Source organism: Pogona vitticeps, chromosome 2, assembly GCF_051106095.1.
Source record: "Pogona vitticeps strain Pit_001003342236 chromosome 2, PviZW2.1, whole genome shotgun sequence".
NCBI classification, from domain to species: Eukaryota; Metazoa; Chordata; class Lepidosauria; order Squamata; family Agamidae; genus Pogona; species Pogona vitticeps.
Genome location: NC_135784.1, coordinates 83,597,918 through 83,622,095, shown reverse-complemented (window position 1 = coordinate 83,622,095; position 24,178 = coordinate 83,597,918). Strand labels below are relative to the sequence as shown.

The window sequence follows — 24,178 nt, the reverse complement described above, 5'->3', positions numbered from 1 at the left end:
TAACTGTCTAGCGAGGCACCACTGTATAGTGAAGGCAGCTGGCAATGTTGGATGGCTTTGTAGGAGACTGGATAATTTCATGGAGGACAAGGCCATCAATGGCTGCTAGTCAGGATGGCAAGATACCACCTCAGGTACAGCATGCTTCTGTATATGAATTGCTGGAGAACATGAGAGAGAAAGAAAATGAGAGAGAGAGCGCTCAGCTGCACTGATGTTTGGCTGGTGGGAAAACAATTGGTAATTGTTCGGTCATTATGTAAACAAAATGCACCTTTGGTCCCATCCAGTATGGCTTTTCTTTGTTCTTAAGACTGATGACAGGGCATTTTTGGTTAACTCTTCATGGTCTGTGTTTGTGCCTCCAGCTCTGTTGAGCAATATCCAACACTACGAGCATAATGAGATTGTTTTATTTGTTTATTTAATAAATTTAAATTTTAAAAAAATTCCCATCAAAAAAAAGGCATTCAAGGTCACTAACAAGAATAAAATATCTACTAAAAACAGTGTCTTGATTTAAAATGGTACAAAAAAAACCAAATAAATTAAAAACAAAATTTAAAAAACAATAAAAGACAAAGCCAGCATCTAACCAAACAGACCTCCTTCAACTGCAGATCACTTTACATGCCAAAGGTATAGTAATAACAGTGTACTGTCAAGTCAATTCTGACTTAATGTGACCCTTTTCAGGGTTTTCCAGGTAGAGACTTATTCAGAAGTGGTTTACCATTTCCTTCTTCTGGGGACATCCTGGAACCGTGCACCGTGCCTTAGAACAGACTGGTTCTTCTGGGAGACGCAGAGGAAACTTGAACTCCCAGCCTCTGGCTCTGCAGCCAGAAACCTAACTTACTGAACTATCCAGTCAGCTGCCCAAGGTATCCTTGGATAAAAATATATTGGCCAGACAGTATAAGGATAATAGAGCACAACTATCTTCCCTTGGCAACTCTCATTCAGTCAGATTTCCACAATATATTCCAGGATCCTGGATAGCTCCACTTTCCCCATTCACTAGCCTGATGTCCAGCAGTAGTATCTTCAACATTGGGGAACTATCATCAAGGATCCTCAGACTCTCTAGAATGGGGCACAGGTAAGAACTATTCAAGACTATGGTGCACCCTCCACTAGCATAATAACCAAACTGTCATCCCCATGTTATATCTCTCCCTGCTCCCTACAATGGCTACTTCCTGTCTCTGACCACCTCCCTATATTTTTCTGGCAAAGATCTCTCCTGCCAACAGGCAGTAACCACAGCAATGCTTAAAACAGAAAGGAAAGGAAAGAAACCCTCCCAGCAGTCCAGCCAGGGTAGGATACGTGCTGAAAGTCATAACGTCTTCCCTTCTCCACCCCCAAGTGGTACGGCCCTCAACATTCTACAGACCCAAACTGCATTCTCAAGGGTTGACCCCCTTCTGCAGCATACTCACAAGTGGCAGGGCCACCAAAGGGCAAACAGAACAAAATAGTCCTTAATATGAACAGTACCTATTATGTACCTAATATGAAGACAGGAGGGCTTGGCGTGCTCTGGTCCATGGGGTCATGAAGAGTTGGACACGACTTAACGACTAAACAACAATAACCTAATATGTTTATTCTTTTATATATAGATTCAGCCGCAGGCTGAAATGTTAATCATTTTACAGCGGTTAAAAGAACACAGGTCAGCCATAACTCCCAAGTATTCAAAATATGTCTCTTTTGTAGAGCTTATGGGGAACCTGCCCCACTTCTTACAGGATAGATGAGCTTATGTTTGCCTTTCTTCTGAGCCCTCTAATTTCTACTCCTTGTGACTTCATAAACATGGGGGGATCCATGCCACTGATTTTTTAAATCCACAACATGGGTGAGATGCAAAGGGTGGCTCCACCATCTGAGCAGAACAGGAGTCAAGTGCAGCCTCTTCAGTCTGAGCAGTGAATCCACAGGAAGACATGGAACACATGATTGCAGTACATTATGTTCAACTCAAAGAAGGCACCTCCTGAGAAGAATCTCACATCACTTAGGCTACTGCATCACACTCCTCCTCACTAAGCCTACTAGAGTCCAATTCATCTTCACAGCTGATTGAAGGTGGGAAGGGTTGTCCTCGATCAAGGTTGACATAGGTGACATTGAGATTGATATAATGGTCCCCCTTCAGGCAGGCCACAATATGCTCTACTTCCTGGATCAAGGCAGAAAAAGTTGGTCGCTCCTCAGGATTTGGGGTCCAGCAATTCAGCATGATGACGTACCTGTCCAAAAGAAGCATGCCCATATTAGAATGTCCATCTGAAAACTCTAGCTTCACTTCCTAAGAATGCTGCAGTATTGTGACAGTGCCCGACCATGCATCTTCGTCTGTACTGTCCCAGAGTAATTAATACAAGTGCCTCTCTAGAGCTGACTTCTTGACTTACACACAGAGGTAACACTTGACAGTTCCTTCCTGCTGTTCCTCTCTCTCTCTCTCTCTCTCTCTCTCTCTCTCTCTCTCTCACACACACACACACACACACACACACACACACACACACACACATGGAGACACCGCTAAAATTAGTGTTTGGAAAGCATGCAAAAAGTCCTGGGAAAGGGTGGTGGTGGAGAGGCTATTTTAGCACAGCATGCAGCTCTATAAGAAAGTGATAACCCTGCAACATTTGGCAAGTAGCTGAATAGCTGTGACATCAAAGAACATAACAGTGAATGCAAGGAGGTAAGAAGGCATCCATAGTTGGGTGGTCATGACATCTCCAGACAAAAATACATCTGACTTTATACAGGACAAGTTTTCAAAAGAATCCCAAAGGCCAAGGGACTCAGCTAATTTTTCTCACAGTGCTGTGGATGGTTGTTTCGGCTCCTGAATTTTTGCAGTTATCTCATGAAAAGATTTAAGGATTATTTGCATAAAGTTCACAGCATGTTTGTCTCTAGCCAGCATGTTGTCAGCAATTTCATCAAATCCTCCAGCCTAATTAGTGCCAGCTAAAAGACAAAGCATGCAGTTGGACCCCCTCAAAAGAGGAACACTATGTAGATCTTGTCAACTGACTGCTGCCACCCCCAAACATCATGACACACTAGGAATTTTGGTCAACTCAACTTTGCCAGCTCTTAGGACCTTGTCATTTCTCTATACAATTTCCTGCAATTGTAAACAGTAAGGAAAAAAGAAGCTAATATTAATTCAAAGTTCAGAAAACAGATTATTTGTGGGAGTTTTCCAGGGACACCAGTTCTTGCCCTATGCACACCTAATACATCTCTCATCTTATCCGTGGCCTTCCATCTGTCATATCATTCTTTTCCAAGTATACACCAACTTTGCATTCCCTAGGTTTAAAATTGCTCTGATAAGCAAACATCGTTTTCTTTTTGGATAATTTAGCACAGAATTCAGAACCCTTTCAGCCAACAGTTTATATATTTACATATACTCACAGAGAATCTGGACAGTATTCAGGCTGGGGCAACCGTCGGCCTTGCAACAAGTAGTGAGTGATGTCATATGGATCTACTTCAGGGTATGGAGAAGCCCCTCGTGTCATCAGCTCCCACATGAGGACCCCAAATGACCACTAGGAAGAAAGGCAGAACACAGAGATGGAGAACACATACAACAGAATGCCCAGGGAGATCATCTAGATCTGATGTATCCTGTTGAGTGCCTGGAGGGGGCATGGATGTAATTACCAGACCTCTGGTCTAAACTGCAGTTTACTGTTGTAGGATCCATCAAACCCAAATGGTTACAATAGCGGCTGGACTTGTTTTTGTTGTCTCTGTTTTGAACCAGATGTCCTACATTACAATGTTTTCTAAGGCTAGTGCAGGTAGAAGACAGAATTCATCTAGATTCTCATGCCCTTGGTTGGGAAACAAGTCATGCTAAAAAGTTTAAGAAAACTTACCAGGTGTTCTCTTAACACTTCTTTCCCCCTCCCTCATACCTCATGCAACAGAGCAGAGGTTGAAAACCTGTGGCTCTCCAGATGTTCTTAGAATAAAACACTCACCAGCCCCAGCCAAAACGGGCAACAGAGATATAACATGGGAGCTGACGCTCAACAACAACAAGGAGAGGAAACAGTGAGAAGAAGAGACACCCCATTGCTTTTGCCTGCACTTACTACGTCAGACTTTGTAGTAAATTTCTGGGTCTGAAGGCTCTCAAGAGCCATCCATTTGACAGGCAGCTTTGCTCTGCGGTGTTGTCTGATGCTGTAATACTCCTTGTCGAAGACGTCTCTGGCTAGCCCAAAGTCTGCCACTTTCACAGTGTAGGTCTCATCTAGCCTGAGGAACACAAAGATGTAATACAAGAAATTACAAGTGTTACAAGAAATACAGCAGCCACACAAAGTATGCACCTATAATGGAAAAGTGGGGGGGGGGCACGTATTGGGGAGCTGAGTTGGTATGCATAAATTGTTCCTTTCAAGCCTAAATATGTCTCGGGGCCTGAATCTCTTAAGCAGTCACCTGTGTTTCTTTCTTTTCTTTTTGGTTCTTTTTAAATCTTCTCAGAGTAAGCCGCTTGTTCAAGACAGTTGTTTTCATCTTCAGATGGTCTTGGGTAGAATTCCAAGGCTGTGGCCACTTGGAGCATCCAATCCCCGAGCAACCTAAATTGGCTCCTTGCCAAATATCAAGGCTAGTCATCTGACCATCAGCAACATCTCATGTGACCATGAGAGACAAGCGAACCTCACTGCAGCCCCAGATACCAGGGACTAAGTGCTTTAGGGGCCACTAGTCCCATAGCTGTGTTTGCTACTCTTCTGTAGCAAACTCCTCTAAATACCTGTAGCAATGTCTACAGGTATTTAGAAGCTTCCCATATAAGCTTTTGGTGTGAGCAAGAGATGGATGCTTAGCTCCATATGAAATAGGTATTCAGATATTTAGGTAGGCTTTTAAAAATTGTTTTTATTTTGAACCAGATGCCCTATATTACAACATTTTCTACAGCTAGGGCAAATTCAGGTATGCTACAGAAAATTCTGTCTGCTTTTTCAGCCAAGTTCATTTCCTTTTCCTGCTGTCCTGCCACCAGATCAAACGACACACTGCTTTGAACTATGTACTATATTTCTGAACATTTTTCCATTTTAAAGCCATTCTTCAGCAGACAAAAGCTCACAAAATGTAAACCATACAGGAGGTTTAAAAATATCTTTGTTGTTCTTTTCTTTAAAATCCACACCACCAGCTCCATGTGTGCAGGGACTTTAAAAAAGAGGGGGAAAAGAAAACTCCCCTCCTGTTTTTCATTCTGTTTTTTGTGCAATTTTTGGGGGTGGGGGGTTAGTTAAAAAGCAATGACTGCATATACCTACTTAAAAATGTGATCTTCAAATACATACTACATGTTTAATGTCGTCTTTAGTTGGACCTGGCAGTAGGACATCAGGAAGAGAAAGACTGAATATGAGAGGGACTGATTTCATAAAGGAAAGTACAGCCTTGAGTTCGCAAGAGGTGAGCAAAGGCTATTGAGGACATGATCTCTCATTCATAGGGTCACCATAGGTCGGAGATAACTTGGCAGCACATAACAAGAACAACAGGGCCTTGTGTGTGATATTTAACTTGCTAATATAGATGTTGTTAAAACTAAGTGGAAGAGGGAGAAGCTGTAGGTAGGAAATTCCAGATGTTGGTGACAAAGGAATGTTCCAGCTAAAACAGTGAAGAAGAAAATCTCTAAAAGAAGCAGTCTGACAGATGAGTCTCAAGGGAGCCAAAAATCCAGCCACGCATATAGAGCTCTACGTATGTTTGCCTCATTCTGAACCAACTCCTCTTCACATTGTATGGATTTGTGTGCACAGACCACACACACACAAACACAAACAAACTTTGTTACTTACATACAATTCCTAGCAGCAAGATCTCTGTGTACAAATTTCTTCTGGGCCAAATATTCCATCCCTTGAGCCACTTGAAGCCCAAAGCCTATTAAATCTTTCACAGTAGGGTTCTGGGGACAGAAGAAGAAGAAGGAAAAAAAGAGCCTGTCTGACATTCAGGGAATGTAAATTGAACTTTCCCAGCTGGCGCAGGAATTTATGCCCTTCGGGAAGGATGGGCTATTTGCTTGCAGCTGCCTGAAGGCAATGTATAAAATAATTAGGTGCCATCAAGTCGATTCTGCTTTATAAAGACTCTTTCCAGAGTTTTCTATATATAGATTAACTCAGAAGTGGTTTTCCACTCCCTTCTTCTTGGGCCGTTTTGTGACTGAGCAGCTTGTCCACGACCACGAAGCCTGGCTCTTCTCCTGGAAGGCACAGTGGGGAAACGGTTTGTTTCAGGGCTGCTTCAGACAATTTTATACTCAGATATTACTTTTGGATTGGAAACTGAGCATTTTCTGCACATATCAAAATAAATATATTGTTTTTAATATGATGATCTGTTTGTGTTTTTAATATTACAGTGACAGCTGCTTTTTAATCATATTGCAAACAGTTTACTATCCCAACCCTGGGGGAGAGGGAAGCAGAATATGAACAAAATAAGATATAAACACACTTATACCCAACAACCCATACACAGTAAGTATACGTATCTATCTCTCTCTCTCTCTATATATATATATGAACATGCAATAGGAATATTCTGCCCATTGAGTCTTTCCTGCTGCAGGCTGTGGAAAAAATTGGCAATCACAACCGAATAAGGAACATGAAAGTGAATGTGATGTTGACCATGGCACTAATATATGTGCAAGAATCTTATTTTAGCCTAATCTTCCATTATAGAGTTCATAATATGTATATGTGGATCTATGTGGACCCCTAGTGGGTAAAGGCTCTCATTGCATCTCTGTTCAGCCACTCAAAGTGTGTCTCAATCATGTTTCCTTACATTTGCCACAGAAGCAGCCTTAGAGCAAAAATAGTACAATATGGTGCTTGTGCACAACCAATTCAGAGCATGTGCAAGGGCTTTACTGCTATTTGTAACTTCTTTAACAAAAGCTGTGCATTCCTCTGCAAGGGGATTGGGGGGGGGGGAAGGTTACATTTCCCCAAGCCACAAAAAAGGTAGTAAATATTTCAAAACTTGGCATGATAAGTAACACACTTAATTACAACTGAAGGTTGTGTGTGGAGGGGTTTTGTTATTGTTCGCTAATATGTCACAAATGCATTCAATGAGTTCCCAAGATATGGGCAATGTCTTCACAATAACAGTGAACTGGATGAACTATCTGAGGGTGTGGGCCACAGGGTGGGGTTGCTGGAGCCCCATTCTTTCTTCCAGAGAGGCAAGATTGTTTTTTAAAAAGTCCTATCCCTGAAACAGCAGCCGCTAATATGAAGGAGAGTCTATGGATGATGGACCAAGTGCTGTTCATAAAGGCCTGTGCCTCTCTGGCAGCAAACGCACCAGCCACCAGCTCACGTTCCTACCGCTCAGGAAGACTCACGAGTCAGCAAAACGAAACAAACAGAAAGCAACGTCTGCTCCCAGCTCTGTGGAGCTCCCACACCCTGCTGCAGCAGGAAAGGCCGCTGCAAGCAAGAGAGTTTCCACATACGAAATGCTTTGGCAGAAACCAGGCAAAAAAAAAAAAATGCTTTTCTTAGCAAGTTCAGTGCTGCAGAATAGATTTCATCATTTTCTGGTGCTCTGCTCCCAGAAACCAACCACGGTGCTCTCTGCCTACTGTCAGGTCATAAACACCTTGCAGAGGGAGCATGCAGGCAAAGCCTGTGTGCAAAGAAAAGGCTGCCGTGCCAAGCAGAAGATTGCCAAAGGGGCAGGTGGCTGTAAGATCAGAGTAAAAAGCAGACGGTCATTGGAAGGAAGGGGAAGAAAGGGGTTCCAACATTTTCCATGTATCCCAAGGCAGGTAACCTCCAGATGCTTTTGAACTCCAGTTCTTGCCCAGCATAACTTCTTTAAAATTATCCTGCTCTGCAAAGATGCAAGCAACTCCCAACCCAAGATTTAAACCCAGGCCCAGGGAACCAAAGAGAGGATTATCTCCCAGAGCAAAGGCCACAAGGGACAGGTTGCTGAACGAAGCTCAATCTGAGAAATAGTACATACCCGCTCCTCAGAACGGATAAAATGCCGCAGATCTCCATGCTTCATGTACGGTAGCACCACAAGGGGGAGCCCTTCTCTAGGCAGGGTAATCCCGAGGAGAGAGAGAACATGGGGATGATGAAAGCTCTTCATCAGAATTCCCTCTTTCAAAAATTCTTCTGCCTCCTCCAAGTCGGTGATACCTGAAAAATAAAGGAGAGTCTGCTTAAAGGTTAAAAAAAAAAAAGAATTCCACACACTCTGTTTGACACCCTACATGATTCAGGGAACCATAAATGTATTAAGAAGTGGCTTCCCGTTATGTAGAAGGCTGCTGTTACACATTCACACAACCACTGATAACCTTTCCTTCTGGCAGAAACAGTTTGTTGCTACTCATCAAAGAACAAACCAGCAAGCTGACCCTAATGCATGGGGTGGGGGGGATTTGGGGGTATCACACTCCAGTACTTCCCAAGCTGAAATGTGATGTCAACACAAAGAATAAGGGAGGAAAAGGTTGCCAGGGTAAGAAAACTCAGTAGATATGGATCAAGACCACACACGGGCACCCGTTTTCCAAGCCCCATGGGATAATCAGTTTACAAGAAGGAACTTAAGAGTGCCACAGAAATATATATCCTCTAAGACTGATAAAAGTCTGGAAGATGACTGGCTTCAGTGGGAGCCTGGCATTAAGCCATGTCTTACAAAAGTTAATTAAGAACCAACAGCATATCTACCTCTCCATTTCCCCCACCCCACCACCTAGGGCTTCTTACTTCAACATGCCAACAAGTCTCCCCAGGGAAGCTTTGGCAGTACTTAATAGCAGGCAAAGAATGCAATCAGATGAATGTTTATCCTGCTATTTGGACCGCTGCAGAGGATGGGCTGGTGCGCTCCTAAATATGTCAACCAGAAAATGTCTTTGCTGGAGTGAGCCAGCCTGACCACAAGTGTTCCAACTCGCACCTTTCTGGCTTTTCAATGGGCTACTAAATGTTGGTGAGGTTAAGACTGCTCTACTTTAGTTCATCACCAGCATGAGTGATCACTGGCAAACAGAGCAGTGGATTCATTTGAAAAAACATAAACACTTAAAAACATTAATCAAAGCTGTACATTTAAACACTGGACATGTGCTTCATATTTTAAACATTAATAGGGCTACATTAGTTTTCATTGCACTTGGAGTGGCCGGATAAGGTCAATGAGCCCTTGGGCTTCCTTTTCCAGGCCATTAAATAAAGTCAACACTACTAAGAAAGAAATAAGAGTTACTCACGGTTCAGGGATTTAACGGCACAACCCATTTCTCTCTGAGATGAATCTATGTATGTTCCATGATAAACACTCCCAAAATGCCCTGGATAGGAAAAGAATGAGCAAGCCCTGTTACATGAACAAGCCAGTACAGAAATCAGTAGGCACAGTGTAATCTATTCCCTTGTGCTTTTGCAAGGGAATAGATTGGCAAGAAGAAATGCAGCAAAAAGGTGGTTAAAATTTTGAATACAGTCCAACCTGAGAGATGCTCATCTGGAAGCACCAGGCCTTGTACAGATACCTCTGCAAAGTTAATAAATCCTGTCAACTTTACCTACTAGCCTGCTAAATTTACAAACCATGCAGTGGCCAGTCCAATATTTTTTTTTAATTTTTTAACACTTCTGGAACAATATGATAAACCAGAGTCACAGTCAAATTACATGATCTGCAGTACCATGTGATGTAACCTTTGCAATATAAACAATCTTATTCTCATCCCTGAAAAACTAACCAATGTGATATGTCTATGGACCATACTGCAACTGACTCCAGGTAAGGGTTAAAATTTTTTTTACTTAGCAAAAAATTCCTTTATGTAACCCCTCCCCCAAAATCTACTTCTCCAAGTTTTTTTTAAAAACCTCAAGAACTACAGATCTCCTATTGCAGTTATAGTCGCTAGCAGTAATCACGTGTTTTTGCCTCTAAGGCTTTGCATAAGGTGTAAGGAAGACACATGGTGTATGTCCTGGATCTTTACAGAAAGCAAGCAAGTTTGCATGGCACAGTTCACTCCTACTTTTGGATGTGAGTGCTAGTGTGTGTTAGTCCTCCCTCCCAAGCCTTAGACTATATTCAGTTGTCAGTGCCAATATAAAAGATTCTGGTGAATTCACACCTTATAAATCATTTTGCAGAAGAAGAACATCAGCATTAAAAATCAAAGTAACAGACTTTTAGATAGGCAAAATGATATTGCAAATACAGTAATAATAAAAAAAATTATTTCAGTATTGTAAGAGTGGCAGGAAATTATTGTTAGGTTTATATGGCAGCATAAGAAGCCAAGCAAAGGTTGGAAAATATTACAAAAATTAATAGTCGGTAGAAAAAATGTTATCAAATTTTTAGACTTATTGCAATGAGAAATTAGTTTTGAGAAAAGATTAAACTGCAGTATAGGTTTGAAATAATGTGATATAAGTGCACACTTCATATAAAAGTGGCAAAAAATGATATCTGAAAATCTAGTTTGAGTTTAAATTTAAAACAGCTAAGGATTCTTTGCTGCAACTCAGCTATTCTATTATGTTTCAAAGGCACAACACAAAAACACATTCTTTCATATGTTGTAGCTTTGAAACACAATAGAATAGGAAGAACTGGATGCATCTCAATATCATGATGCAATAAGAAATAATAAAGCAATATCATACAATGGTACTGCTAGGAGAGAAATCGTGAGCAGTTCTTATGGGGACCATAACCCTAAGACAGAAATTTAGAGTGGATGAATATGTTTGTTATTACAACATAAAATGAAAACAAAAACTAATAACACAAAACCACAAAAACATCTATACAAAATATGTCCTCCAGGACCACTGGAGATTTAATCAATTTTCCTTCCTTTAAGGAGCCTCCTTCCTTTTTCAAGATTGCACTGACTCAAGAGAAGGTGCGCCTGTCTTCCCCTTTATTAAAACAAAGTCAATAATTTCTTCCCAAATACCTATAAAAATATTCTCATTTACTTTAACATGTCAACTTTTCATTGCAAACTTTATTCCAAACCCTCTGTATACCATCCATTTACTTGAAAATCATACAGTATTTTGTTTTCCATTCCTAGCTATCATTAATCTTGCCGCTGTTAATAAATCTAAAATTAATTCCATAGTTGTCCAATTAAATTGTTCCTTATCAAATATTGGTAAAAGTGTTATTTTTAGGACATACTTCTAAATTCAACTCAGTTATTTCATTTATTTCCTTGAAGACCAACTGCCAGTGTTTCAATATATTCTCACATTCTCACCACATATGAAAATAAATACCTATTTTCTGACATCCTCTCCAAAACAATTTAAAATACAGTGGTGCCTCAAATTACAAACACCCCTACCTACGAACATTTTGACCAATGAACAGCTCCGGCCGCAAAATTTTGCTTCAACTTGCGAATGGAGCTTCGACGTACAAATAGAAAAAGGCAGGGAAAGGGGGTGGGAAATTCAAATATACAAACTGTTCCTGGCGAAGAGGTTGCTTCTCTGTAGCTCTTTTGCCCCAACGGCTAGGGAAAGGGATGTGACGGCGGTGGTGGGAGTGGCCCAGAGCCGGGAGGTTGAGCCTGGCCAGGCGCTTCTCACCACCCTCCGCCATTTGAATTTCCTGCCATCGGCCCACAGAGGGCAGCAAGGAGCGCCGAGGACGAACGCGGCTGCCTCAGCAAGCAGCTGCTGGTGCCAGTTCCGGAGCTGGAGGCACCACCAGCAGCATCGGCCTGCAGAGAACGGCGAGGACTTTTGCAGTCCCAGCATGGGACTTGCTCCAATGTTTATTTGTGGATTTTTTTAAAAAAAAAATCAGTCCCAGCATGGGACTTGCTCTGTTTAATTTTATTATTATTATTATTATTATTATTATTATTATTATTATTATTATTATTATTATTATCATCATCATCATCATCATCATCATCATCATCATCATCATCATCATCATCATCATCATCATCATCATTATTATTTAAAAATAGTATTTTTTTAAAATGCTGGAATGGATTAATCCCATTCCCATGGATTTCAATGGGAAATGGTACTTCGATTTACGAGCATTTCCACTTACGAACATCTGGGACGGATTAACTTCGGAAGTCGAGGCACCACTGTATTTAGTATATATTTGATTTAATTTCATTGGAATTAAATGCCATCCCCAGACTGACTTATAAAACGTTTCTTTTATCCTTATGGACATTCCAAATAATTATTCCAAACCTTGGTACTCAATTCTTCTCCCAAATAGCATTCACATAATGTTTTAAGAAAATATTGTTGGTCCTCTGCTTCCAATAAAATTTTATATAGGTTTATAAGTTTTATTTATTATCCTTTCACTACCTTATTTTCATCTATATTTTCCTTTTGTAATACCATTTCTTAAAATCTCATGAATTCCCTACATTTAACATTTCTTTACCCAATCTGTCATCCACTGCTAGATAAGATTAAACCACAGTATTCTTTCCATTCCTAATACTACTCTTATTTGCTCTCTATTCGCTACTTTTTCTAACCAGTCTTTTATCCTAAGAACTTATTTATTTCTTAATAAATTCTCCATACAGTATTTCATTTCAAAATTCTTGGGAATTTCTCCAACTCTACCACTGGATACAATGGGGAAAGTGGGGGAACAGAAGCTTTTCTATGCTTGTTCCAAATTGAAAACATATTTTTAAGAAAAGAATTTTCAATATTTTTTACAATATTCTTATTACGTTGTATAAAAAGAATGTTCTCTAGGTTCTAATGAAATTCTTGAAATTCCATATCTAACCACACTAATTTATTAGACTGAGATATGGTACAATAGCAATCCTGACTTATTTGATTAGCTATATATAATATAACCTTAAATTGGGAAGGCCCAACTCTCCTACCTTTTGAAATTTTGAACCTTACTATGTATTTAATCCCCATTACAAAATCTATTCATCATACTTTGCCAATCTTTCAACTCTTCTTCAGTTATCTACCAGTAACATCATATATAGAAAATTTATCTCGGGTAAAATCTTCATTTTACATACTGCTATTCTACCACTGGATTCCCAGTGTGTTGTTGTGGCTAGAGTGACAGCCTAGGACTCTGGAGAACAGGGTTCAAATCTCTGCTGAGCCATGGAAATTCAATGGGGAAGTGGAACTAGTAAAACCACTCCTTTAATATCTCATTTAACTTGAAAACCCTATTAGGGTTGCTATAAGCTGGTTCCAACTTGACAGCACATACTACACATTCTACCAAACCATGGAAGTCCAATCTTTTTAAAATCATCTGATTTTTAATTTCTTGCCTCAGTTTTTTTTTGAATTCTCCCTCTTTCAGTCATTCTAGATTCACTGCAATAATTATATGTACATATCTAATATACTTTTTGATATTAATATAAATTTGTATAATCCTCTCTTTTTCATCTTCATTATAATTAAACATCATTTCTGAAGTATGCCAGTTTATCTGTAACCTCGTTATAGCTCCAAATTCTCTTAGACATAATTTTACCCTATCCATAACCATTAATGATTAACAGTACCCTCACTGTGTCACAGATCGTTGCAACCATTAACACCAGTCATCTTGCCTAGCTCTAGAAGGCAAAAAAAGTTTCCAGCACTCTTAATCTTTTCCAGACAGTTTCATTGAATATATTACTACCATGGAATTCAAAATATTTGATTGAAAAACACAGAATGGATGGAATGTGTGCGCACATGGAAAAGTTGAAAGATCCTGGGCTAGGTTAGCTTTTGACTTGAGCTTGGTAACAGCCTCCTTTTACATAATAAGCTTCTACAAATTAGGATGACAAGCAGTTCCTAACAGATTCAGTGAAGTTTACACAATACTGAACCAATGACCTCTTTTGTTATGGTTGTCTCCTAAATCTGGAATGCAAACGAAGTGGTTGTCCATAGTCCAATGATCATTCTAGTAGCAGCCACGCTTCTAATGTCTCATCTTGTCAGTACCTCAATGGAACATTGAAAACAGCCAAAGACACACTTTGTAGGGGAGAAAAAAAACCTAACCCCCCCTTGTGAAAACACCTAATAAAGACATACTCTTTGGATATAGGCTGTAAAATATATTTGATAATAAAGCCTTGCATACTGCAGCTGCAAAGTTCAATCTCAAATTGGCTCACCTTTACCAATGATCTGATCCTTGTGCACAACCAAGTGCTCCTCTGGGATTAGAACATCTTTCATCTCTTCCAACAGCTCAGGCCGAAAACTCTTAATGGAAGCAGAAGTGACTTGCATGAAGGGCATAAGAGAGCCATCGCTGCTCCCTGTGTAAGAGACACTTCCAAAACGCACCTCCGATAAGCCATGGTTTGGAGATCCTGTTCAGACAATGAATACCAGTGGAATGGCAAAGAGGACATTATAGTCGGAGGGATGCCAGTATCTCCTATGACCAGGTCTTTTCAATATGCACATTTAAATGGTCTTTTCTGCATACCTATGTTTCTCCCAGTCAAAATCACCAAGAGAATGAGAACAAAATGACAGAGATGGGCAACAGTCAAGCTGCATGGGACCCCCCCCCCCCCCGGGGATCTTTGTGCTTCTTCCATCCCTACAGCAACTGAATTTGCTCCATGGTAACAACAGAAAAAGGGGGGGAATTTCACCTTTAGATCAAGTCATATATATACACACACACCAGTTTCCAGTTTAAATCACATTTCTTGTTTTAAACTAAATTATTTATAACCTGAATCATTGTTCTTGGAGGTTTCTTTTCCACGGTGGCAGCCAATTCAGGGATGGTAGGGAGTACCTACTACTGGCTGGATCCTTCAGTGGTTTAGGTATCCGGCTGTAGAGCCAAAGGCTAGGAGTTCAATTCCCCACTGGGATTCCAGGGAGTAGAACCAGCCTGTGTGGCCTTGGGGAAGCTGTGCAGTGCCAGAATTCCCCCCAAAAGAAGGGGAAAATTAACCACTTCTGAGTACAGTATTCCCTACCTGGAACCCCCCCCCCAAAAGGGTCACCATAGGCCAGAACTGACTTGACGGCACACTATTATTATTAGGGAGTGTGCAGCTTCTATGTGCAGGGGTCCCTCAATCCTCAGAAATTGTCAACCCTTGTAGAGAACTATGAAAACATAGTTTTAAAAGGTGCGGGTTTTTTAAAGAAAAAAAAAATAAGCGTTTTTCATTTAAAAATATATTTATACAAGACTACTGAAGTGTGGAGGTGGTGATGGGAATCTTGGCACTAACCTGATTTGCCAGTGCTAATGGCAGAGAGAGAGAGAGAAAAAATCACCTGACTAAGCATGCTACCCATATTGAGGAAGTCACCAAATTAAGCCAATATGTAGCACATTTGTGATCTTGGGTTCATAGGTTTCTATCTCAGCTGTTAGTGGTTGTTAAGGTGCCCTTCATGCATCCTTACCAGGATCAGCCATGTAGCTAGTGTTGGAAGGCAGGAGAGGGATATTTGTCATGCCCCTGTTGAAGCTTGAAAGCCTTTCCAAGTTCTCAGTTCCTACAGAAACAAAAAGAAGAAAATTCAATAGTACTCAGCCATCTCTTCCACATCTGAATTAGTTTTGCCTACAGCCTCTTTATCCTTACCACATTCACTTTATGAGCCCAGTTGCTAATCCAGATCGCCTACATGACAATTATCTGATCAGGCCTCAGAAGCAAATCAGATCTATCAAAATAGTGAAGCAATGTAACTGAATGAACACTAGGGCTTTTATCCTTTTGAACTACTACCAAATGGAGTCTCATCGCTGCAGTAATGCGCAATCATGTGTGTTACATGCTGTCAAGTCATTTCTGACTGATGGCAACCCTGGTAGGATTTCTAAGGTATTTTAGGGGTGGGTTTACCAGTGCCACCCCTATAGTGAGTTTCAAGGGTCAAGCAAGGATTGGAACCCAAATATCCCAAGCCCCAGTCCCATGCTATATCTACTTGGCTACACTGGCATTACACTACATATGGAATTATACCAGTTGTGAAAGGACTGCCACTGCACAAGGAGAGGGTTGGCTTTCTTCATGGAGATTACTGCTCACACAACAGCAATGCTTGCGAAAGCAGCACAATCCCTCATTGAGCTCAAAGGACTTGCTCTTCATTGGCAGCTCAGAAGGATATCACCCCACTGCTGAAAGACCTTCTCCACTGGGAAAGTGTTACAGGGAGCTTGCAATTACCTGTCTTCTTCTTTCGCTGCACATATTTCACCAGGAGAAATATCAAGAGGCCAATGAATAAAATGGCTACAAGGATCCCCAAGATAACAGCAACAGGAGAGAAAGAAGAGGCTGGAACCACTAAGCCCAGCTCCGTGCAGTTTCCATTCACACAGATCTAAAAGAAGGATAAGACACATTGGAAAGGGTCAGGTTTCCAACTAGACAGAGAAGGAATATTCTCAAGGTTATCAGAAGACACATTGGCCACAAACTGTCCTGACCCTTGGGAGATGGCAGGGGGAAATCCCAAGTTGATAGCAGAAGAGATGTCTCTTTCATCCTTGGGGAGAAAAGCACAGCTGGTGGATGAAGGGACACCTCACCCAAAAATTTCAGGAGGATACCTCCCCCATCTTGGTCATACGTCATCATTGGTATGAGTATATCCTTTTGTCATTAGACAGCACACTACACAACACTTTAAACATCAGACTAGAAAGCCAGATTAAAAACAAAGAATGCACATGCATTCCAGAGCTGGCCTATAGGGTGTTTCCCAGAGCAGGAAAGACCATGCTTGTGGAGACTGAGCCAAAGAGGACATTGTGAGTCAAACTGGGCCTATTCTTACAAAAGGTACCATCTGGAATGTGGATAGTGAAATGACTTGAGCATGGGCACTGGATTTGTTTTTTCGGCATGTGACATAAGTGAGGAACACCAGAGTGCTAGAACCGATGAGCCACCTCTAAATGCATGTTGTAAGACTCTCCCTTCCTGAGAGATTTTCTCTGCCTATTTCTCCCCATCTTCACACAAACGCACACACCACATGTCTAGGAGTCTTTCTGATACACAGAAGTCAGGAAAGGGCTATGAAGAACTTGTGGTGAATGCCAGACTAAGATGTCACTTTGCTAATGATAAATGAGTCTGACTGGTGCTGGTAGAAGGCAGAAATATTGCCCAGTGCTCTGCTATGAAAATGTATATTTCAATTATTTGCTTTGGGAAGAGTAAGCAGGTCTTTTAAAACATTTATTATAGGTCAGAAATAAGTCACAAGGGGCTGACTAGGTCAGACTTTACATGGGTGCTCACTAAATTCACTCCAAAATGACGTGGGATGAAACCTCCACATGACCTGACTTAATTTTTTTTTCTTGTTGCCACCTCCCCCATCCCTAGCTGTTTGTTTCCCTCATCATCAAACATGCACGACTGAATATCTTCTCTGTGTAAAAAGGACAGGCAAGTTTCTCTCATGCCAGGTAGCCCAGGAATTCTACTGCAAGCAGCAGAAAACCAAACTAACGATGAAAGAGAACAGGACAAAACGGAGGCAGAACAGGTAGGACAGGTGGGTCCGGACTGTAGTAGGCAGCAAACTGCCAAGAGACAAACAGTCCAGAGGAGTCAGTAGAAAGGAAAACACATCACAAGGTCAGTGCTAGTTGCAGAGTCCTGTTGCTGTACCTTTGCCACCACACCAGACGGAGGGATGCTTAGGTGCTTGGGGATTCGGCAAGTCACCTCTTTCTCCAGCACACTGGGATGGCAATCTGTGTCACCCACTGTCATAGAGATCACCATGCAACCCGCCAGAGCGTACAACCCTCTGTGCTGTATAAACACATTTTAAAAAAAGGCAGACTGTTTCACTAATGGAAAATAATGTTTACATCACCCAACATAATCCTGCTCTCAGTTCATATGGGCAAAATATCTTGCCATGAACCATCCATCCCCTTAGCGCCCACCAGCACCACACAACACTCTAAGCTTTTGGAAGACATTTCCCTGCTGAACATTTCATTTAATGGGACCCCCTTCCAGTAGATACTACTTGCTTTCTCACTGTTAATTCTTAGGCTATTAAATGCTTCTGATGCAAATGACATGAATATCAATATATGAAAGCACTGGACATATGTCTGCTCTACAGCCTTGGAGATGCTTCCAGTATTACAGTGGACCCTCTACTTACAGAATTAATCCGTATTGGAACGGTGGCTGCAGGTCGAAAAGTCTGTAGGTCGAGTCTCCATTGACCTACAATGCATTGAAAACCGATTAATCCCGTAACCGGCTGTTTGTGTTCCATTTTTGTTCCATTTTGGTTTATGGTTTTTGTTTTTCTGGTCTGTAGGTCGATTCTCCGGCTGCAAGTCGAACCTAAATTTTGCAGCCAGAGAAGTCTGTAACTCGAAAAGTCTGTAAGTCGAGCCGTCTGTAAGTCGAGGGTCCACTGTACAGGCCTTCTGGCAGGAGTAGCTTCTGAGAGCAGTGATTTCTCTTTCTTCAGAAAACCCCATGATCCTGTAACCCCCATGGCAAACCCTGCCGTTCCGATGCATGTTTACACAGAACTGCAGCCTACGTTTCTCTTATGTTACGCCTGCATCGTATCTGATTCACAATGTATGAATTAACTTTCATCTTCTCGGGCTGCAATGCAGCCTGAAAGTGGGAGAAGGGCACCCCATTACTTACATGGATCTCAATTTCATCCTTTTCTTGCTTGAGTTTGTACAATTTGTCTTCCTGCTCAAAGGGGAAAATTATTGGCTTTGGGTAATAGTGGATACGAAATGCCTTGTGCCCAAGAGCTCCATCCATTAAGATGTTCAGGTTTCCATGCACAACCTCTGCTTTGTTTTTGAATGGGTAGTAAGGACTCTGACACACAAGCCTTTCTGCAGATACCGGCCTCTCACAAACCTAGAAGCATAATAATAATTTTTTTTAAAACTCAAGGCATTTCAATCAAGCCAATATCTTCATTTGGCTTGATTTCTTTGATCTAGTAACTGTTGGAATGTCAGTTCAGTTCAGATGCCCAAGTGCTGAAAGAACTAAACTGAAAGAACTACAAGAATATGATTCAAGGGTTAGAAATATGCCTCACTGTAAGGCAGTGGGTCCCCAACCTTGGGCCTCCATATGTTCTTGTACTTCAGCTCCCAGAAATCCTGGCCGGCAGAAGTGGTGGTGAAGGCTTCTGGGAATTGTAGTCTAAAAACATCTGAAGGCCTAAAGTTGGAGACCACTGTTGTAAGGAGTAAGTCATATGGAGTGTTCAAGTATGCACACCTGCATGCATGTGAACAGATGGGTACACACAAACTCAGCACTCTCCCACTCCAAAGCACGATTCGAAGTAAGAAAACAGTTTTTCCAACCTGCTATGAAAACAGGATGACGTCCCCCTCGGCTTTGTGAGCCACAGAGCGAGTAGCCCTATGATTATTATTTTTTAACTGTCAACCTGGGAAAACCAGAGTTCTACGTTATACAGGGAGACCACACAAGCAGAGTGCAGTAAGGATGAAATGGAGAATGGAAGATGAAATGGGTGGTGGGGAGAACGATAGGGGTTGGACATAAAGCACTCATCCCTGACCTCCTTTGTGCAATTCTAATTGTGTGTAGGATTAGAATTCCTGAAGAGAAAACCCATTATGATTTCTTAGATCCACAGAGAACATCTATGTCATTAGTCCTTCTCTAGGCAAAATTCATACAAGATGGAGGTGGGTAGAAGTCTTCTAATTGGCTACCCTACATTTCTGAGATTCTGTTCCCCGATATATGTGCCAAAATTTAAGGTGGAGAAATCCCTTAAAGCACTGCAAATCTTTCTTATTTGAGATCTTATTTGAGGTGTTTCAATGGTATGGAAAAGTATCAGATGGCTATACTATTTTATCTGTGCAGTGCCATCCCAAGCAGCAGGTTTAGTGAGAAAATAGATTCCATTAAGTCCAGTAAGACCCACTCTTTAATACGTTTGCTTAGAGGTGCTGCCTTGGTGAGAAAACATAAATGAGTAACTTTATCTTTCCACTAAGAATACTCACTGTAGCTTTGGTTTGCACACCATCAGATTCAAATTGCACCTTCGTATTATATACTGAATCCAGATTGGTGCCATAAATGGAGACATTTGAACCCCTGGAACAGAAAGCAAGCAAGCAAGTAAAAATAAATGAAGGATGCAAAATATCCTGCAGGTATAAACTAGTGACGCATTTGGATATGAACAGTAAAATAAATGTTCATAAAGTTCTCAGTTCTAAAGCTACAAACATCTAGGCCTGCCAGAAAGTGACTAACCAGATTTAAGTTGCTATCCTGTACATACTTATCTGGAAGTAAGAACTACTGGAATGAATGAGATTTTTTAAACCCAAATTAACAAGAAGTGGGTCGCATTGTTTGAAAATCTAGCCTTTATTAGGTTAAATGGGACACAGTGTGCTCCTATACATATTTATTAAGTAATAAGCCCTAGCACATTCCATCTGGTAAATGTGAATCTGACTGCTGCCTTAATGACACAGAACTTTAAAAGCCATTTAATGAATAACATGGCCCATGGTGGACATTATAGCACAACTAGAACATGGGGTTGCAATGAGATATGACAGATATGGAAAATTTCTACTACATTAGGATGTGGCTAAAAGGCCAGACTCACGGATAGCTGCAATTAGGGGAGACTTTATGTATCTGCGGATCTTCTCGATACCAGAAGTGCTGCGGAGAAATAAACTGCTCTCCATCTATTATTACAGTCACAGTAGCATTGGAGAGATTTCTTCCAGGAGGGGTAGTACAAATGATGGCCTCTTCCCCCTGGCTGGAAAAAAGGACACAAACAGCATGATAGGGTTCTTCTCAGCTGTCTGCCATGTATCCCACTTTATCACCCTTAAAGGAGATCCAGTCCTTTGAAATATGGGTTCTTATGTGTCACTGAAATCACGTACAGTGGACATCAATATGACTATCTTTACAGATAGTCACCATGCCAGAGGAGGTTCCATACAACGTAATTTCTCATTCTGAGAAGTTTAAAGAGTCACCGTTAGGAATTTGATCCTCATAAGATTGCTGCCATACGACATGATGAGAGCAATGCTAATAGGGTTTGGGAGATACACTCTTTCTATTGAAATGATGACATCTCCCTTATGTCAACTGAATATGTTGATGATACGATCCATGTATCTATATGTGTTTGACAGAATTTTGCCTGTTATAGTTCCATCCAATAGAAGAACCCTGCCTGGACCTACAGTTCGAGAAGGACTTAGAATTATCTGCTATAGTTCAGGATAGTGCATGAGCTCTCTAGCAGAGAATGCTAAACATCCCCCAAGCTCTAAATCCCAGGATTCAATAGGATGGAAACATGGCAGTTATAAGAGGGATCAAACTGCTATAACTGTCTAGTGTAGATACAATCTTTGTCTATCTGACTATATGTCAGATAGAAAGCATTTCTACATATAAAAAGTCATGAAATAATGTTTCATTCTAACCTGGTAGGCTTGGTAACTTGTCCTTGATATTTATAACTTTTATACTTATAATGCGTTATCGGTTATTGTTCTTTGTTATTTTATTTTTAGACATTATGTCTCTTGTTTGTTGTTTATGTGGATTTTTCATTGTGTCTGGTGTATACTTTGTGTTATTGTGATTTGTTTCCCACCCAGAGTAGTAGCTCTACCACTAGCTGGGAGGAAAACAAACAAACAAACAAAAACCAACCAACTTTAAAATGACCTGCAAAACGAGTGTGTTAAAGCTGAACCATGCCTTCCATATAGTACAGACACAAGCTCATACAGAGGTTTCTGTTGTGAGCTCCCCAGGTGGCTCTGCTTAGAATAAGACCGCCTCCTGGGTGCAGAAGCCTTCAGAGTAAAGTGTGATAAATGACAGAAAGTATGAATGATCATTTCCCACCTCTACCAACCATCTCTCTTGTTTTCATTTGTGACTCATTTGGAAAGTATGAGAAATACACAGTTTCTCAGAAGAACATAGGAAAAAGTTGTACATTGCATCATCAGAGGCTGGAAGAATATTTTGGACCCTTAAAAATGACTTTGTGCACTTTTGAACAGAGCGAATGTAGCTCTGCAACACCTCTTTTTCCTAAAGAGAATATGAGAATCAGAAAACATGAATTGACCTATATGTATCTTGAATCAAAGGGCACTGGCCTAACCCTGATTAGGCAGTGGAAATATTTAATTTACATTAATCAATAGATCCATGCCCCTTAATTTTAGGTTCCAAGGCTCCCTATGTCTTCCTGTCACCCTGGGTAAGCCTTTTTGGAGCCTCAGGATGTGGGGGTAAGGGGAGCCTTTAACAGTCAAAGCAAAAAGCAAAGCCCCATAGAGCTTCAAGCACTCTCTGGGCGGCTTACAAGTTAATTATGCAGGCTACACATTGCCCCCCTCCCCCAGCGAGCTGGGCACTCATTTTACTGACCTCGGAAGGATAGAAGGCTGGGTCAACCTTGAGCCGGCTACCTGGGATTGAACCCCGGGTTGTGAGCACAGTTTTGGCTGTACTACAGCGGTTTAACCACTGCAACATGAGGCTCTTCATTGCCAGATTGCTGGTGGCAGTCCAGTTCCTGCCAGTAATGATTCAGCAGCAATTTCTGACGTTTAAAGCCTTTCTCAGGGCAAAAGGGAGACTTAGAGAACCTCAGAATTTAAAATAGAGGGTTAGGAATCTTTCAATTAGTGTAAATCAAATGTTTCCAGTGCTCAATCCAGGTTATGCTGGCACTAAATCAGGCAACAGGATTTTGCCCAGAATTATAGCAATAGCTTTTACAAAAAAGCTTGAATCCATCCTCTAGTCAGGGAAAACAAAGTTACACTTACAGTTCTATGTTTGGCCTACCTTTCTCTTGTCACCAAAGGACAGTCAATACCATTAACTGTCACTTTCCTTGTACCTCCCACAAGAAGGTTTTGTCCTCGGATAAAGATTTCTGTTCCTCCAGCCTTCGGACCATATGGAGGATGGATAGAAGTTATGTTTGGCAGCTGTGGATGGTGAAAAAAACATTCAACTCAGTGAAACTGAGACATGTTCAAATGGCAATGAATTTATGTTATGTAAGGCAGTTTGATGTAAAATATGGAAGAAATCCACAGAATAAAAATAGTTGTGTGTGTCTGTGTGCGCGTGTGCGTGCGTGTTGCAACATACTGAACAAAGAAATTGAGTCTCTGAGATATCTTTCTGAATAGGTATCTTTCTGGAATGGCTAATGACTGGTAAATACTAACATGTTTCAAGGACTTTATATTTACAATTCTCAAAATTATTTCTAGTCTTTAGAGGCCAGAATCCTATTACTTACTTATGCCAGCATAAGTTGAATTCTGTAAATCACAGCATCCAATTGCTGTTAGTTGCATGGCATATATTCCTTATGGCATGCCAAGTTGCTTGGCAACTGATTGATGAGGAATATAAGTGTTAACTTCTTAACTCGTAGCAGCAATTTTCCTCTCTGGTTTATGATGCTGGACTTATATTGGCATATGTAAGCAGTGGTTTAGGCATCTGGCTGCAGAGACAGAGACTGGGAATTCAATTTCCCATTGTGCCTCCTTGACAGGGGCTGCACTTGATGATCCACAGGGTCCCTTCCAGTTCTGCAGTTCTCAAATGATGATGATTATTTTAGATTCTGGCCAGAGTATGTCATAACCCAACAACATCAGGAGGGCCACAGGTTTCCCACCCCTGCTCTACACATCTGCCAAAGAGCAGATCCCCCTCCCCATCAGCAGATCTCTCAGGTAGGCTCTCATTACATCAGTGAGGAAGGTGATAAGGATGAAAGTAGTAGCTCCAGTTTTAAAAAAATTAAACCCACCATATATTCAAAGCCTTTGAGGATTGAGGAGCCATTGATATAAAATGGGGTCCCTTCCTTCTCTATAATGGTGAGCTTAACTTCTTGTGGCTCCAACAACTTTGCTTCTTCATTTGGTGTCAAAATGCATACAAGAACTTCAACAAAATCCTTCCAGTGTGGCACCTGGCTGTACCTGAAATGACAAG

General features: G+C 41.1%; 1 protein-coding gene across 1 annotated transcript in view; it reads right to left on the bottom strand.

Moving 5' to 3' along the window:
* Positions 1-397: 397 nt before the first annotated feature.
* Positions 398-24,178, bottom strand: part of MST1R (macrophage stimulating 1 receptor) — a 54,185-nt gene continuing 30,404 nt past the window's right edge. The window contains exons 6-20 of the mRNA XM_078385517.1: positions 23,991-24,165; positions 23,003-23,148; positions 20,769-20,930; positions 20,149-20,242; positions 18,782-19,009; positions 17,765-17,911; positions 16,307-16,463; positions 15,531-15,623; positions 14,264-14,464; positions 9,344-9,424; positions 8,077-8,258; positions 5,886-5,995; positions 4,143-4,308; positions 3,454-3,590; positions 398-2,261 (exon numbers count right to left, since the gene is read on the bottom strand). Of these exons, the coding sequence (XP_078241643.1) occupies positions 2,027-2,261; positions 3,454-3,590; positions 4,143-4,308; positions 5,886-5,995; positions 8,077-8,258; positions 9,344-9,424; positions 14,264-14,464; positions 15,531-15,623; positions 16,307-16,463; positions 17,765-17,911; positions 18,782-19,009; positions 20,149-20,242; positions 20,769-20,930; positions 23,003-23,148; positions 23,991-24,165 (2,314 nt within the window). The 3' untranslated portion in view covers positions 398-2,026. The remainder of the gene's footprint in view (positions 2,262-3,453; positions 3,591-4,142; positions 4,309-5,885; positions 5,996-8,076; positions 8,259-9,343; positions 9,425-14,263; positions 14,465-15,530; positions 15,624-16,306; positions 16,464-17,764; positions 17,912-18,781; positions 19,010-20,148; positions 20,243-20,768; positions 20,931-23,002; positions 23,149-23,990; positions 24,166-24,178) is intronic.